This window comes from Echiichthys vipera, assembly GCF_963691815.1.
Source record: "Echiichthys vipera genome assembly, chromosome: 10".
NCBI classification, from domain to species: domain Eukaryota; kingdom Metazoa; phylum Chordata; class Actinopteri; order Perciformes; family Trachinidae; genus Echiichthys; species Echiichthys vipera.
In genome coordinates this window covers 23,847,712-23,866,202 of record NC_139835.1, presented here as the reverse complement: position 1 = coordinate 23,866,202, position 18,491 = coordinate 23,847,712, and the positions used below count along the sequence as shown (strand labels likewise).

The following is an 18,491-nucleotide window of genomic DNA, read 5'->3' as shown; positions in this document are numbered from 1 at the left end:
TTTATTCTACTTGTAAATGGCTTTGAGTATATTCATTACTAGGAGGACAATGTGTGAAAACTATTCAAAGAATATGCTCCACAAAAAATGTTAAGGGATGTATGCAATTCAATATAATCTCTATTACACTCTTCAAAACAAAAACCTGACATGCTCATGAAATTAATGAGGCGACGGAAAAAAAGATCCTATTGGGCATATGGGCACCAACAAATTCCAATGAAAAGAGGAAGATAGATTATAACATAACATGGTGGGGTTTTTTTAAGACATAAAAAGAATAGTGTTTTTTTTTTAACTGCCCCTTAAATTTAAGAAACTGTTTTCAATTCCCAGGAAAGAACTATAAAGAAATATAAAAAAGTGTTTTGTTTTTAATCCTGACAGTCTTCCCTCTCTACTCTGTAATACTGGCTGCACAAATGATTGCACTGTTCTATGTTAGCTTTAATCTGACAACACAACAATTATAATACATTACTTAGAATGCATATCACTTCCTATCAAATTCTGATGACATGCCAAATATCTTTGAGAATTCTACATGCATTCTTCTCAGGCTGGAGGCTGCTGTTGTCATGAACAGACTAAATGACTATTGACGTCACATTTCAAATTATCATTCACATTTCCACTGCCATCTCTAAAATATACACTGGAATAGCATTGTTTGACATGGTTGTCCACCCCCAGATCAAAATGGACTTGATATGATTGATATAGTAAGTCTGAGATTATAGACATACATATGCTGAGCACACTGCAGAGATCATAAAGCATTGGTTTGTCATTGTGGTATTTCCAGGGTTCTGGTGTATCGAACGTGACTGAAATCTTTATTCATGAGGCTGGTCTCAAACAGCAGGGACAGATAGTGCTAAAGCTCCTCTAGGCCTGGTGTGTCTCAGGAGAGTACCACGACTCCTCTCGCCAACCCAAGCAACAAAATCAAAGATGCATGGCGAGGAAATGATATGCAGCTATTAGTGAAATCACTCATATCCACAATACGGTATATCACCTGCCCTTTCACAGAGGCTGCTTGTACTGGATATGCAGGTTTGCCTTACGTTTGACGCAGAACAAGGCGACGTCTGCGTTTATCATCACTAAGCTGTCACGTCTCCGTGATGGGACTCAAGAGCAGCTATTAGCCATGCATCTGAGGGGAGAGACACGGGAACAAGGAGAGGTAGGAAATCGAACATGTGGCTCTAATAGATACATAAGATAATGTGCGCACAGACGGACACAAACACACACTGACAAAACACGCACACAGGAACATACCGGCCTGGGCACCCTCTCTCCTCTCATCCCCAGCTGATAGGCAGATGGCGAGAGTCACTCTGAGCCACTGACATGGAGGTGCATATAATTTAAAGCCTTGTTTGCATCTTAAAATACATCAGTACCATATTGACGTACTGTATACATCATGTCAGCAAGGGCCCTCTCGTTTGCAATGGGCCCTGGCTGCTGTTCAATATGCATGGGCAGAGCAGGGGAAAAAAAGCCATTTCCTCATAAGAAGGTGATACTTCTCCACATAATGAATGTAGCCTCTGCCCAGTCTGAAGGTCAGCCTTCATTTGTGTATAATGGGCAAGAGTCAACTGTTTTCCAAATGAGACGTATGCAGAACAGACTGCCGAGTAAATATTGAAATCACCTCTGGGCTGTTTGTGTGATAAATTCCCCCCACAAATCAGGTGCCGCTCAAAGGAGTGCCGCAGTGGTGCTTTCTGATGCTCTCTAACTTTGGCGGTGAGAACACTGTGGTTTATTGCACTGCAGCCTATGTGTCCGCACCATTATTTCTTTTAAAGTGGACTATATTGTAAGGAACAAATTGTTACAACAAAACACACAGGGACAAGAAGGGAATTAATCCGAGAAAAAGCAGGTGACAGGTTTTTGATCAAATGTGTATTGAGTAAATAAATTGATTTGTCCTGTAGTGAAACAGATGGAATGATCGCTTTCCCATTTTCCATTTATCATTTTGTCCAACCTCCACCCGGTCTTTGACTAAGTGACACACTCCCTAAATTGAAATCTTTGTTCTGATAATTGTTCCATTTCACCAGATCAATTGTCATATCCACATAACACACACCTTAATACAGTGGATGTAATAAGGAAGCCAGGGAGATGTTGGCGCCCAGCAACAAGTCTATTAAGCCACTAGAAGTCTAAACGTCAACAAGACCAATCCCACTCAGTGCTAATCTGCATTCATTACTATGCAAACAAAACAAACCTGCCTCTTATATTCTTTCAAAGTCACCTTTAGATTCAGACACTTCTCTCATATAGACATACGGGTGAGTCCGAATCCTCCTGAGCACAAAACAAACAGCGCATCATGGCTGCATGTAGAGAGCCCCACCAGTCAAAGAAAAGAAAAGGGGAACATTTCAACAAATAGAGAATAGCATGGCACTGTCACATGGGGAGCACAAAACAGCAAATAACAGAGACAAGGTCTGATGGTAGCCCTTGGAGCAGCTGTCATATTAAATAATAATGAAGGATCTATTAATATGCAAAGGAAGCAGCAGCCGACTGGCTTAACGCTGTCATGCCTCTGCATATTGTCAGGATCTTCATCATTAATTAACATGCTAGCTGCCCCATACCTGCGCCAATGTCAGAACATTCTTACAACAAACACCCCAATGCCTGTGCCCTCCGCAACTAACTCATATAATTAAATTAAAATCAGATTAACTTCACATCAGTACACAAAAGACTGACTTTTACGACTTTCTCTAGCGGTGATTAAAAAAAAAGAAAAATAGCCGGGGCTTATCTGTTGTGTTTCTGTTCTGTCTCTGTTAGGGACTGCACCATGGGCAACAATGAAAACACACTTTATTTATCGGGCAAGCAGGATAAGTAGGGAAGAGACACTCCATGTCAATGAGCATGGCCGCCTAATTTTATGCATGGAGTGGTGGCAGCACAGCAATGACAAACTGGGGTTGGGAACAACGCGACTCTTAGGTACACTGCAGCACTTGAACTGTGCTATCCACATCATGACAAATTTAGTATCAATTACACAGCGCGCTAACCTTATGACAAGCAGCGGACTGAAAGAGGAGGGGTAGAGACACAAAGAACTGACACTAAATTACCTGGCGCATACTGGATCTATTTTAAAGCAGCTTGAAGTGGCACCGGATTAGATGATCCACTCTAGAAGCTGACGTGCTAATTGTACATCAAAAGAACATAAATATTACAATGTGTCTCCTCCTACAGTACCAGCTCTCCGAGGTACTGTAATCCACATGCATACTTATACAGTAAGGCAGAGGCAGACAACACTAGAACATATTGTTTTTATCAGTAAAGTACAGGATGCTCCCTGGTTAGATGTAGGTGACATTCATTTCTCTAATGGTAAATGCAGTACTCTTGCGTTATTCAAAAGGTTGAAGCCATATCCAGGACATAAATGAATTATATTGAAGCTGCTGCTTAAGTAGTGGCCAGAGTGTGAGTGGAGGCCCTCTCCACTTTAAAGGAGATGTCATCTCAGTGTGGTGTCAGTCCACAGCAAATAATCCGATTTGGGGGCCAATCTGCCTGTAATGCATCAGCAACTGGAAAGGCTCCAGTGAGACCCCCCCCCCCCCCCCCCCCCCCACACACACACACACACACACACACACACACACACCGGGGGGCATGAATACAAGCATGCACACTGGCACATACACAAACGTGCATTCACACACATATAAGAGGGTATTTCCTTAAATGGAAACCTAAGCATATTAAGTTGTCCTTTTCTAAATGGAACTGGTGTCAAGGGCAAAGATACATATGTTAACAATGTGTTTCACATAGGCCTCTCTGGTCCTGTTAGAGTGTGAAGAAGACATCTTTCCACTGTGTTGAATATGGTTATTGATTTTAATCTAATATGATTTGTGTCTATGACTAATGTCTATGTCTAAAAAAAACATTCGCTAATTACAGTCCGCATGAAGAAGTCACAGCATTCCTCAAACAGAGTAAATTGAGTGAAGAATGTCACATTGGTTTTGACACGGCATGCCGCCTTTTGAGGCTATGGGATTAGATACTTGAAAAACGTCCTGCATCTATCATAAGGTGAGCCCATTTGCTAAATTTGAGCAACAATCAAGCCCTCCTGCGTGATAAGGAGCAGGGGAAGAAGCACCAGCATCGTACATTTGAAAATGTAACACCAGGAGAGAAATGACAGGCGACTGTGAACCAAACATTTAATGGAGTGTTTTCGATGCTTCTCTGCGGCCCAAATTAAACGGTGCGGTGGCTTTTTCGTGGAGTCTTGGAGTATTGGTGAAGCCTCAGGAAATGCCGCCGGCCCACATTCTGTGCAGTCTGTGTGTGAAGGCCGGGCGGTAACTCATCTGAATAATGAACTAATATGACATGACATGATAGTGTAACTATTTAAGACAGTTTCTCAATGTCGTTTTTTTTATCATCAATCAGTACGTTTGGACATGACAGGGAGATCAATTAGTCGCCTACTTAGATGCTAACTTATGTGTGGTCAATTATACTTAATTATGAATCTGTCAAAATCTGTAACTTCCTTGACGTTTAATGCTTAATACTATAATCAAAACAATAAATGGTTTAATTATAACACTGAAATTGATGGAAAAGTTCTCTCTCGCCACAGTTGGGAAGCTCAAGGCAGTTAAGAGAAGACCGAAAACCTCAATTATTTTATCTCTGCCCCCTGAATACCCTGACTAAATGTCAAGATCATAGAGTCCCTCTGAGCCTAAAGGGAACGATATCAAAAGGCTTTTCTGTTGCTTTATGTTCCACTAAATAACACGGGTCTTTCTCATCATTGTCTCTGTCTGTGTTCACTTCGGCCTTTAAGTTCTTCTTCTACACTATGCCGCAGATAGCCAGTGACCTCACCTAATCCCCAGAGTTCAAAGCTCTAGCCAGTGAGCCTCCATTGTACAGTATTACAAGGATGGCCCAATCTGTGTTATATTGTATTTCAAACCCCTCACAGACGCTGTTTTGCTGCATCTTGGTCAAAGAGAGAAAAAAAAACACTTCCAGACTGTTTTTATAGCGATGGAAAAAAACGTCTGAGGGTAGGATAATTGTTATAAAATTGTTATATACCAAATAATACTGTGGAAAACCAGCTGCAGTGCTTAATCTCTTTGTAAAGTACTATAGTTAATAGCTGGTTAAATACAGTGTGTACTGTACACTGTATGAACATTCAAAGAGCTCCATTCAACAGTACAATATCATTAAAGACATATCAAGAAGGAGAGCAAAAAATGCAAATCAGAGCACTTACAGCCACCAACATCAAAGCAGTCACAATGAAGCCAGCCACAAATAGAACAAAAGCATTGGTTGCAATAAGACTTGGCCCAGGGGTAAGTTAGGGCACAAACGGTTGTTGTTGATTCTTGTGGCGATAAGCTTGCTTTAGCATCATCACTGCCTATGTACATATACCAGTGGAGTGGATTTAATCGCACTAATTAGAATGCACTCAAGGCAAAATGCAACATCTACTGGAATAATCTGGGAGAAAAGATCTCCACTCCAATTTATTCTCCCCCTCTTGGTTTCCGGGGGTTGAGCAGAGGATCTGTTTTTGGTAAACGAGTGAGCGGCTGGTGTCTGGTGGTTGGGTGCATGTGTCACTTTGGACTGGTTGCCATTTCGAGGACAAGCTGCAGGGAGGCCACCGGTGGAGAGATTGTGTGTGTGTGTGTGTGTGTGTGTGTGTGTGTGTATGTGTGTGTGACAGAAAGAACAAGAGAGACAGACGAAAGCCAGACAAAGTGAATTAGAGCCTAAGCAACAATGACAGTGCGCTACACACTAAGACTATACCTGATGGTGGGATCATGCCAGGGGACATGAGGCCAGGAACTGAGTGGGGCATGATGTGGGGGTTCTCCTGTGATGTCACACTCTGGGTTCTCTTCGGAGGCCGGCCTGGTCTGGAGCTAAAACACCGGGCAGAGAAGGAGAACGCGGGTGAGAGATGAGAAGGAGACTGGCAGAGGGAGGAGGGGTTGTGTGGGTGGTGGATGTGGTGGTGGTGGCGGGGGGGTGTTAACATTTAGAGCACTCCAGAATGCAATTCCATTCCAGAGAGCCAACATGTACTGTAAATAAATTTCTTTTCAAGGACAGTTGCTTTTTGCAGCTCAACATAATAGACTTCTATAACTAATTAGATTACACGGTGAATTCATTTCCTTTATTGAAGATCAACCACTTTTTGATGCATAATTCATAACCCGTACCTCGTTACCTGTTCCTCCGTATTAATATCCCCACACTATTTGAATTGCCTCGTTTGCATATGCTAAAATCCAGTGCGCGGCCCTCGGCCTGGAAATTACATGTTAACTTGTTATAATTATTGCAGTCAGGCCACTATTGATTTATGAGACTTTTAAAAACCAAATATGTGTAGTTCTGGTAATGAATGATATTTTAAGGTTCTTCAGGAAATTAAAAGGCAATGGCTGCCTTAGGAAATGTTCTGCTTGCTTGATTTAATGCGTGCCTTAGCTGGAAGGTGGTGTGACAGAGTGATTCAGACCTGTTGGACGGTTCTGATGGGGGAGTTTTATTACACCAAACGAGGGGCACAGATCTAGCCGTGATAAATGACTGTGCCACCTTACTGTGCAGGAGAAAAGGCCTTCAAAGCAGATACACCCCTGACTCTCCACACATCTTACTCATTCACTTATTAATACAGCTTCGAGTTGCAATCAATACCTACTTTGCTGGCTTATAGTTACAAAGAAAAGCCTACAGGGTAAAAAAAAAAAAAAAATGCAATGAGCATATAATGAGGGGGCCAAGATCATACAGAGGCATATTCTTTATGAACAAGGAGCTGGATGTGTCAGCTGAAGATGAATTATGGTGACTTGACACAGGTGACATATTGGCTTCATACATTATTTCACATACAATAGTCCATTTTCAAGCTTTACCGGGGATACTAAGTTCTCTCTAATATGAACTGAGTTTAATCCATCTTTAAAACACCAAAGGGCTTCCGTAGCGTGCTGTAACTATGAAAGGAAACATGGACAAACAGGATGAATTTGACAGAGAAAGAAAAGGGCAGGAAATCAAACCTGGGACGTGTTGGCTGAGCTTCTATCCTGCCCCTTCAGAAGACCGGTTTAAGTTCATTTTTATTCTGTTAATAAGATTTGATGGAGTGTGCCAGCATGCTTTTCCTGTAATGTCACGGTCAAGTTTGTTGTAACGTGTAATTTCTTTCGTCAAATCTCTAAGTTAGATCTCTCCACAAATACATAATAATTGGTACTAATCATTTTGGTGGCATGATACAATACTCACTCACTTGACTCATAAAAAAGTATTTCATCACATTGTTTGTTAAATTATTAAAATGTAAATGTGTTTTTTTACTTTGTCATGATTTGAATCTTCCTCAAACGTGATTTTCAGACTTTTAAAAATGAATTTCACAATTAAATGAATCAATGTAACAAAGTGATAAGCAGATGTGTTTAACAATGATGGCTCATTCTGGAATTGATATGCCAGCACAGTATATGAGGCTGTTTGTGTTACAGTACATTTCACTACATATCCCAAAGGCGGTATCTGCAGAGTGATGCAGTGTTTTAGTTCAGATACACACGCAGCCTTAGCAGTAGAATTTATTCAGCCATGTCTTGTGAGGTTTATTTACCTCAGTCCTGCTAATAGAGTGCACTCGCTCTATCTGTCTGAATGTGCTGACTCTTTCATATAGCGGCTCTGGAGGTTTTAGGACTAAAAGCAGACATTCACCCAACTGTGTCCCTTTGGAGGGAAAATACAAGAAGTGATAGAAAGAAGTAGCGAGAGGGAGTGCGAATGACAGAAAGTGAGAGGAGGCCAGAGACAGAGAGAGAGAGAGAGTTGGAGAAAGAGAAATGAGCGCTCGCTCAATGTAGGAACGTCTGGAAATGTAATTCCTATTTCTATAGAAGCACCTCTTTGATCTTATGAGAGGAGAGATCGCACACAGTTTTGCTGTCATCACTTTCACTTGTACTCTGGCTGAATTATTTATGAAAGACCTCAATAGAGGGTATGTGATGGGTAAAAGGCTTTTTACCAACAATACTAAAAGCAAAAAGGCCCTCAAATGGACAAAAAAATGTCACCTCAGCCTTGGATCATGTCAAAGGATGTGAACCCAGGTACAAAGACCCAGTTAAGTCGAGGTAATGTTTAGATAGGCTGCAAGAGAATGTGTCTGTGTGTTTAAAGCATAGCATTTCAGCTACTCTCTGCACACAAATAACACTGGCTAACCATGAAAGCAACACACTAACTGAAAGGAGCTTTGAACTGAAGAACCTCCAAGCAACAGGAAAGCATCTCAGAAATTCGTACGACTTAGAAGGTGTCTAAAATTACAGAAAAGGCATAGCGTTTAGAACAGTGCTGTGACTACTTTTATGCTATGTTATCACAGCCTTGTGTTTGGTGCATTCCTTAACAATATGTAATTCAGTTCCTGAAGTGCCACAGCTGAGGTATGCATGCTAACATCACTGCAGATCTGGTCAGAGAAATCCAGCCGAATAAGCTGGGTCCAGAGAGGAACTCAACCTGGCCTAAAACAAAAAAGCCAGGCTATTTATCAAGCAGCAGATGCTGATTCCCTAAATAGCCTGGCACAGAAACTAGTCCAAACTAGGCCATTATTGCAAAAAAGGAAGAAAAAAAAAGGTTAACACAACTGGATTTATGATTGGAATTTTGGTTGTTCTCATGCCCCATCTACTGTTGTCTTTCCAAATCTTTATTTTCATTTCCTCTTCTTGATTTTAAAATGTTTCAGAAAACAGGAACCTCTGGGTTTTAAAATGGACTTATGTAGACAATATTATTTCTGTATCGGAGGTCAATCATGAAAGAATTTGATTCCCTGCTTTATTTATATTTTTACTAAAGACATCCAGAGCCCTCAGATCGCTGGCTTCAATTAAGGAAACAAAATAGGCCCCGCTTTGGGATGGGGGCCACAAATATGTTACACATCTATTCTCTCCTTTTTGTTTGGCTACCATGGTGAAAAGAAAATAGTGGTGAACTTTCCCTGAACCAGACTTCCTTTAATGGCCCGGCCGTGTGTTGACCCAGCAGAGTCGGCTGGAACCCGATACTATCCAACACACTACGCTGCACAGGCAATCAGATTACACAGGGCCCAACAATACACTCCACACGAGTCCAATTTCAGCGCTACAATGCAATAAAAGCACAATAATTAAATTCATGTTCTCACCCCGTTTACAGGAAGCCAACACGAGGTGATAGGTATAATAAGAGGCATAATATCGCATGAGATATCAGGACGGTTTTTTGATCTCATAGCAAAATACTGACATCTCACTATCAGACTCTTTTCTGTCGACGGAAGCAGTGACTGAGATCTTATTACCCAGAACGCTGTTAATGCAGTGATTATGATCTGTTATAAATCAATTGAAACCACAAATGTAATGTTTAGCCCAAGTGAGCACACTCCCTCAGTGGATTTAGTTACACACAAAAATCATCTGCTCCTCCCATCTTCAGATATCTTTAGGAATTCAACCCTGATTATGTCAATAGTGACTCCGGTGTGCAGAGAAAGAGCACAATATTATTTCCTGGTGGTTATGATTGAGCCATTAACCTTTTATCTCAGTCTTTTGTTTGACGTTTCTAAAAGGTAAGGATGAAGATATTTATTCCATTTCCGCCCAGTCGGCCAAAACAAGCGAGTGAATCATTCCGTCTGGGGCTTGTGTAAACAAAAGGCCTCTCCAGGTCTCTGCCAATCAGGCCTTATAAAATATTAACCCAATGTCATTGCCCTTTTAAAATCTCTCACCTAGAATTCCCTAATTGTTCCTTTTCTTTATCTCTCCAGTGCAGAGAGTAAATAAATTAACAAAATAGCTTTTATCGCCCTGAGTAACCTTTTAACTGAAGGATTATCTGGGGTTTATTTTTCATTTCTCTCACAGCGATAGCAGAGCATGCTCCATTGATTGGTTCGCCGGGGTTGGTGACCAGCCATGAAAACAAGGTCTTATTGATAAAACAAAGCAGCACCTTACCTTCTAAGTGCCAGGTCAGGCAGAAATGCAGAGGCCTCAGACCAGCAGGGGTCTGAATATGTTGAAATTATAGTTTCTTATTTATTCGGTTCAATTTAACTGTTTAACAATATACACACAACTCACCTGAGAGGTTAGTTGACCGACAGGGATAACTTAAACCCCCCACGGATAAGACAATGGAGTTTGGTTGAGACGGAAAGATGAAATGTTTTAACTTTAATTCTACAAATGAGTTATTTTGGAAACAACCTCCACTCTTTTTTTCTCTTCTTGGAAGAAAAAGCTGCCTCATGGTAATAAAAGAAAGCAGACCCAGAAGAGCAGATAACATCCCTGTCAATACAAACTAACAGATGAGGAACCGAGAAGTATTTTATAAGCCATCGACATGTTTCCTTTTCTTTTTTAAACTTCTTACAATATTAAATATTATTCAAAAATGAATTAACAACTATTAAAAGACCGATCAATCTCAAGCAAAAATATGAAGCGTTCTCGTTTTTTTTAGCATACTAAATGTGTGCTTTCTCTGTTTTTATATGTGTAATATGTCCTTCGGGATTTAATCTGGATGGACAATATGAGCATTTTGAGTAAATTAATAGACAAAATCATTGATAAATTATTTGAAATTTAATCATCAGATTAACTGATAATAAGAATGATTATTAGTCGCCATAATATGAAATAACAATCATAATAATTTGACCAAAAAAACCCACAGAAAATGACAGGAATATATATTTCCTCCAACAAAACGGAGAAAAAAAAGATGATTTATACTTCATGCTGACCTTGGCAGTCTATTGGTTGTGATGATCATAATCTCAGAGTCACAGTGTGATACATGGGAATGCATTCACTCATCCATCTTTTTCATTCATCCATCTATCCTCATCCTCATCTTGTATCTGTATTTGCATTGAGCCTATTCTTGGATTATCTCAATCAGCTTCCCCTTGCACCTGTCAAACACTGCCTCGCACAGGTAGCCACATCGCGCTTATCTGATCTAGATAGCTGGATTAGAGCGAGTCTGTGAGTGCGAGGAGAAAAAAAAACACTTTTATTTATTAGGGCTAGGAACAGCTGCATCCGCCTGCAAACTGTGAACCTTTGTTATGGAACAATATATCAAAGATCAAATGGTGTGAAATCAAAGGCGGCAGAGAGTTAGCATCAATCCCGCTAAAACCCCTTTTAAAGTGCTGTCTGTGCTCTGATCCCTGTGTGGACTAATGTGCGGAGTTGAGATCAGTGGTAGTTGGGAGAGTGTGTGCCTTCCTGGTGCCTTTGTCTGGGCTCAGGCCTGATTAGAACCACGCTGGGTGAGACCATCGCAGTGTCTGATGCTACGGAGGAACTCGGAGTCAGTCACGCTTCTTCCTCAAGCCTGTGTCATGAAACTGCAGCCGGGCTTCAGGAGAAAATCACTGTTACAGTAGCTACAAAGAGCTTACTCTTGTAATCACATTCTATTAGAGCTGTTTGAAGCCTCTCAGCTGTGAAATAGAATCTAAAAAAGATCTAAAACACGATAAAATGCTGATTATTCCCATGCATCATTAATGTTAAAAGCTGATTTCATAATTGTACGTCCCATAACTACAGAGTCCAAGATTGTTTAGTATCACATCGACAGACTCTGATAATGAGTAAGCACACTTCCTACATCACGGGAACTGATGAGGAAAGCCTAATTGGTTGACTTTTCCATGCCTAATGGATGATTCTCTTAATTAAAAAGACACTGTACCAAATGTTAGAAATCAGATAGCGCTTAAAGTAAATGCAGTTAATCAAATGTATGAGAATGAGCAGTTCCAGGAAAGCCTAAATGAGATTGCTAGATATGATTTTGCTCCAATATTTATTAATTGCAAGTGCCTTTGGTTAGCAAAACAGAACAGGTCTTATCTTCAAACTGCGAGGAAATTTCATCTAACCACTCTCACTGATCTCTCTTTTTCATGAACTGCGATGCATATGAAACAAGTCTTCAAAACAAGGCTTTAAAAACTTACCCAGTCAGGGTGCCTTTGAGGATATTTAATTAAAATCTAATCCTGCATTCATTAAGGCTCACATAAATTAAGCTGTCATTCATAAGATTTATGGATTCTCATTTGCATATTGCATACAATTCATCAATTACTCAAGTATGAAAGGAGCGCATTTCCCTTGGAGCTGCCTGCTAGCCTGCCAACATTTGAAATGAGAGAAAGAGCACGACTGTCAGGCATTCACTGCAAACTTTTCCCCACAATGTCTGTGCACTGATTAATCTCATTTTCTAGGCATCCCTTACAAGATTGTACACAGTCCAGCTGCACTTTTCAATTATTTCTCCTGTCCTCTCAACTAACTTTGAAAGCAAGACAGGCTAAATGTGGACTGGGGGCTACTTTACTCTTTATGTATATAACATGTCTTTTTGCCAGGGTAATCATAAATTAGAGAGAGGGGTTTTAGAGACCCTAATGGAAAGGAAATGTAGTAATTTTATTGCAAATCCCATCAGGCAAATATTCTGCATGCTATAATAGCATATTTCCTGTCACATTTACAGAGGAATACATCCAGCAGGCATTCTGACAGAGGGAGAAAGAGAGAAAAAGATAGAGGGGGAGGGTGGACGGATGAGAACGAGAGAGTTGCAGAGAGAAAACAAAAGAGAGGGGGAGAATCTTAGTGCTAAACACATAAAAACTCCCCTTTTGGACGTGAAGCTATGGGAAACACAGTATGGAGTAAGTGCTTAAACCAAGCCAAGCGTGAACCCATCTAAGATAAAAGGTCAGGCAAAAACAAACAGACCACTCGCGAGGACGAATGGAATTAATTGACTCATTAATATGCATGGCTAATAAAGCTCAAAATCCTAAAACAAAAATCATTGTCAACCATTCCCTTTTAATGGCTCTTATTTTCAGCTTGAGAAGAGCTAGTCTACAGGGTGTATCAATCTTAGGAGGGGTGGAGTTCCTCCACCAAACAGGCTTGGGGTAACCTCCGTGTTGTATGCTCATGTCCTCCCCAGCAGACAAAGGCAGAGTTGTTCTGGTGGAGGGATTAATTGAGAATTAATCCCAGTTTCTGGCAGTGGAACAGACCGGCAGTTAGAAGTGAAAGTCATCCTGAAGGGTAGTTAATTGGTTCCCCATAGCAAAAGCTTTGGAGAACAGAAATCAAGCTGCATTTTCATTAATCCTCCCCATTGTTTTGTGAAATTGTTGTGGAGAGTGACTTCAGATAGAGTCAATAGTTAAGGCTTTTAATTTGCTTTTAATTCTGCCAGTGGGGTGACAATTAACAAACCCCATAGAACAATAGCTGTGAAAATTATGCGTTCGATTGACTCTAAACGACTCTGAAATCAAAAACCGATAAGCAATTAATATACTGTACTCTACAAATGGTAAGTACCTCCAACATGCTTGATGTGCTCCATCTTGCTCTGTCTCTCCCTCCATCTCTCTCTGTATATCACTCTCACCACTAAAGCTTTTGAACTTTGGGAATAGCACCACCAGATTGTCGGATGTGATTAATTTCAGGTCTAAATGGACACAACAGACAGAAAGGGTGATGTAATCATAACATGAGGAGACACGGTGACTAACAGCAGAGATGGAGGAGCAAGAGAGAGCGAGAGAGAGAGAGAGAGAGAGACAAAGATGTGGACAGAGAGACAGCAACGACTCACAAACATACTCCAAGTTCAAGTTAAACAGGAAGACCATGGTGATTAGCAATAATTGCACTGAGGATTGGAATCCTGTGTGAAACATTAAACAAAAATTATCTACTGTTTATTCGCTTTTTTTCCCAGATTTTCTTTTTTTCAATAATTAATGAAAAGTAAATACTTGGTGGAGTCCAAAAATGATCTAGGGAGGGAAAGAAATGTTTACATAATCAGGAAAAATGTTCCTGTCTTCTCTCTCTCTCTCTCTTTCTCTCTCTCTCTCTGTATACACGGAAAGGTTAGGGCTCGAGTCTGTTTCTCACTGCTTCCCCATCAGAAGTAACAGTGTCTGTTCCCCTGAGTGTGGACTGCTGTGAGAGTGTTTGCATATTTAGATACAAGCAGCCCTGTTTATGCAGCCCCACTCTCTGCTGCTCAAGTTCACTCCAACGCAAGCCCTGATCAATTTGGCCAGCTGTGCTTTAAATGCTGTTTACAACAATAACATCGTGGCTAACAGAGCAGAGCCTAGCGTGCAAGTACATGCACTTCCCGGAGATAGATAGAGAGAGAGAGAGGGAGAGAGAGAGAGAGAGAGAGAGAGAGAGAGAGAGAGATAGAGAGACAGAGAGAGAGAGAGAGAGAGGGAAAACTTCAGAGGGAGCCCCCAGCCTTCACATTCCCAGACGAGCATTTGTACTGAGTTAAAGACGAATCAAAGTCTGACTCCTCTGCAAGACACGGAAGAATTGGATTCCGTCTGTGTACATCTCTCTGATCCTCCCGGAAGAATCTCTCACTGCAAGCTAAGAGAGGAAATAACAGGAACTCCAACTAGAGTCCCACCCTGAAGTGGGCCAAATTGAAGGTGGCACGTACCAGTTACAGGCTTTATTTCTGATGAGTGACTGGCATTGAGTGCAAACTATAATGTCAGGCCCACTGAAATCCCCACATACATAACAATTGCTTTCGACATGCTGTCGTGCGTTTCACAAATAACTCTGTTTAGGTGAGATACTACACTCCTTGAGTCTTCAGATTTCTCTTAAAAGCTTCATAAGAGATAGAAAAAAAACTCCATTTAAGCCTGGCAGGAGAGCAAATAGGCCTGCTCAGCAGATAGCAGTGAAGCTGCTGGTGTCCTCTCGCTTGATGATATAATTCTTAATGTACAGCCTGACTACACATAAATCTTACCCAAGCATCACCTCACCTGAATTCTTTTCTCCCTCTCTCTCTTTCTCTCTCTCTCTCTCTCTCTCATGATGAATTGTTTGCTACATCTTGGAGACTAAAACCCTTCAACCTCTTCAAACCCGGGTTTCTAATAACGCGTAGGTGTTGGGGAGAGGTGACAGCATGATGAATATCACAACAGACAGCTCCAATATGGGACAATTTTACCAGATCGATATCTCACTGCAATATCAGAGAAAAGGAGCTGATATTAGTCTACACAGTGTATTACAGATGGGGTACATTTCTTCTCTCTGCACTCCCAGTGAACCTGAGCTATATTTCATCCATGTCAGCAATGGTTTACACACTCACAAATGCTCTGGAAACTAATCATAGCATGGTAGCCACGCCAGATGCATCTGCTTAAAATTATCCATATGTGTGACGCACCTATAACCCCTTGTTCAACACGGCGATGGACTTGCAAATAAACTGTGAATCACATTAGAGGATGTTACAGGCCGTAATTTCTGGTGATAACAAATGTTTTGTCACATTCTAATAGAGAGATCACAGGTCTCATGAGGGAGACAGCGCTTTTGAAAGGAAAACAGGAAAAAGGGGTTATTCACATATGAAAAAAAAGAGATCTACAAAGTCAGGTCGTAAAAGGTAAAAATATCTTTGAGCAAAACGCTGAAATAAAGATGAAAATACAGATTATTTGCAGCAGATAACAGAAATAAGGTAATACCAGTGAGAATTTTCCAGTAAGTATGTGAATATAAAATGTCATAAAGGAAGTTCACCTCAGTCCTTTAAAATGAGGTCCATTAATAGGTCCACAATAATTAAAAGGGGTCTCAAACATAGAAAAGGATGGGGTAAAAAAACATTCTTAAATGTTTCTTACCTGTTTTTTTGGTGTGATCGCAACTTTTGTGCTTAATAAATCTTGGAGGTGTTCAAAGAAGTCCAAATAAACAGTGTTTTCTAATCAATTGGTTCACATATATCGGTGTGTCATTAGAAGCCTGAGTTTAATTTGCAGTAAATTATGGTTCAGGGAATTCATCACAAGACAAACATTTGTTGAGCCCTGGATGAATAAATCAATCACAAACACTCTCTGACAAATTAACTGACAGAGCTCTCTTTGTCAAGCTCCGTGCTAAACACCGTGGTCAAGTAACGTGTGGCTGAAGAAATAGAATGAGACACCTTTTACTTCCAAGGGAGACGGATGCATATAGGGAGAGAGAGAGAGAGAGAAAAGGAATGACAGAGAAACTGAAGGAGAGAGTGCAGACGTTGCTAACGCTTAATATCTTCCCTCTCCAGGGGGCCGGAGCTGAGGGCCCCTCTGCTGTCAGCTGCAATAGGACCAGCCTTTTTGTGAGTGCCCAAGGTTCCTTAAGGGCAATTAATGGAACACAGTATCCCTTGTGCAGGGAACTTGTCAGTGTTTCATTAGAGACTGATAAACATATAATACATAAGTGTCAGACAGTGTGTGTGCAGTGCGATGCAGTGGCGGAACTGGATTTAGGGATTGCAGTACAACAGTCATTCCCATGCATACACTGACGATATTAATAATTTCATAAAGAGGGAGGAGTACGGGGGACACATCAAGACCTGTGGAGCGTGCTGCTGGCATCACAGAGAGGAAGTTTATCGCTAGGGTGCAGCTTGGCAAACATTAAATTGTATTATATCCTTGAACGGTGATCTAAGTAAAGAAAAGTATTCTTGGGTCGGTATCTAGCCAAGATAAAACAAGCTGCCATATCTCTGTTGTTCTCTTAGAGCAGACTGGGCCCAAAAGTACAACTAAAAGAAATACATCATATTCAATTAAAGTTCTTTTTTTCACCACTACTGAACAAATCAGCCCACAGCTGGGACTCTGGGTCTAGTTCACAAAGTCCTTTTGATCATTCTGTGGCAGTAAGAGAGTTTGGAGTCCCATGGAGTACGGGACCAAGCTGATCTTATTATGATAATTGGGATACATCAGCTTCAGATAGCACTAATGGAGTGAGATTTCAGTGATCAAGAGCACATATTCAACTGTAGAAGCAAGTTCACTTTTTAGAAGGACTTATTATGCAATGCACTGGTTCTTTTCCCAGTTGGCTGCTACTGAGACCGCCAGCAAAAAACCAAGTGTGCTTTTAGCTTTAGTGTTGGAAGCGATGCAATACTCTGTGACGTTTAGTGCTGAAGAGACGTGTTACTGTGTTGAAGTTACATCTATTTCCCTGTGAGTGAGTAATAGGTTACCATGACCATTAATCAGTTAATCTTCTCTTTTTACCCCCTCTCTTCAACAGCGAAATATCAAAGGTTCAATAATTAAAAACGTGTCAGGTGAAAGTCCAACGCGCTTCCTCACACTGTATGTTCTCACATTCCCTGCTTTGTTCATCTTATTAACCTCCTCTCCGCTCGCCGCGCCTTTAAATGAAATCTTTAGCCCCTTACATGTGAAATTAAAACTGCCCTCCCTTGAGCGCTTTTAATTATTCTTCTTCAGGAGAAACTTCCACTTCCACTTTTGTCAGGGCGGCCTTCTTTCTTCCCAGTCGTCCCTTCCTCACTCCCACTCACTGCCCAGGTCTGTCATGCTTCACTCCTCCCTCCAGCCCGCTGCTCCCTTTCCTTTTTTCTTTTTCTCTTCTTCTGTGGGTCTGTTTAATTCTCACCTTGCTCTGCCCTTGTCATCAAGCCGTTGAAGCACAAAGCCAGGAGCAAGGGAGTGTTTACTCATTTCCCCACTACATTACCCCTACTATTAATCACCGCATGGAAACTTCTGGACACTGAAACATCTCTGCAGTCACTGCCCAAGCTGCCCCCTATGCTAACAGGGCCAACTTTAAATAACTGGCATTCGGAAAATGATCTTATTTAAAGTTACTAACGCAGTCAGACACCACTGGGAACATTAAGTCCTGGACAACTTGTTTATCTAAGTAAACTCCCTCAAGCCAAGACTGTCATTATGTTGAAGGGTTCAATATGTCAAATATTTCAAAATCTGTTTTTTAAATGCCACAAATTATGCCTTTGTGAAAACTAAACACAATGATGGCTCTTGATAAACACAACATCCAAATGGTTGACATTGAAATGCATGATACATTATGTGCACACAGGACGGGCAGAGGTTAGTGTCTCTAATTAATCAAATTTAATTGCATGTAAATTGTATTTTAAATGCAGATGAGGAAAAAATAAAAAGCTGTTTTGGATGTTTGGCTGTTCAGGAGGAGAATATACCCTCTTGTTCTATTTGCTGAGATCAGAGACTAGAAAAATGAACAGTTTGTAAAGGTAAGTTATTTCTCTGGAGTCTATTATCAAAGTTAGAGAAATACTAATTTTTGCCATTAGGCCTTTGAAAAACAAGGGGGAAAAACTACAAATAAATAGTGAGAGGGAATTTGAATAAGAGC

At 40.8% G+C, this 18,491-nt stretch overlaps 1 protein-coding gene across 1 annotated transcript in view; it reads right to left on the bottom strand.

Moving 5' to 3' along the window:
• Positions 1 to 18,491, bottom strand: part of dachd (dachshund d) — a 113,118-nt gene that overhangs the window by 37,684 nt on the left and 56,943 nt on the right. The window contains exon 3 of the mRNA XM_083921861.1: positions 5,890 to 6,005. Coding sequence (XP_083777987.1) covers positions 5,890 to 6,005 — 116 coding nt within the window. The remainder of the gene's footprint in view (positions 1 to 5,889; positions 6,006 to 18,491) is intronic.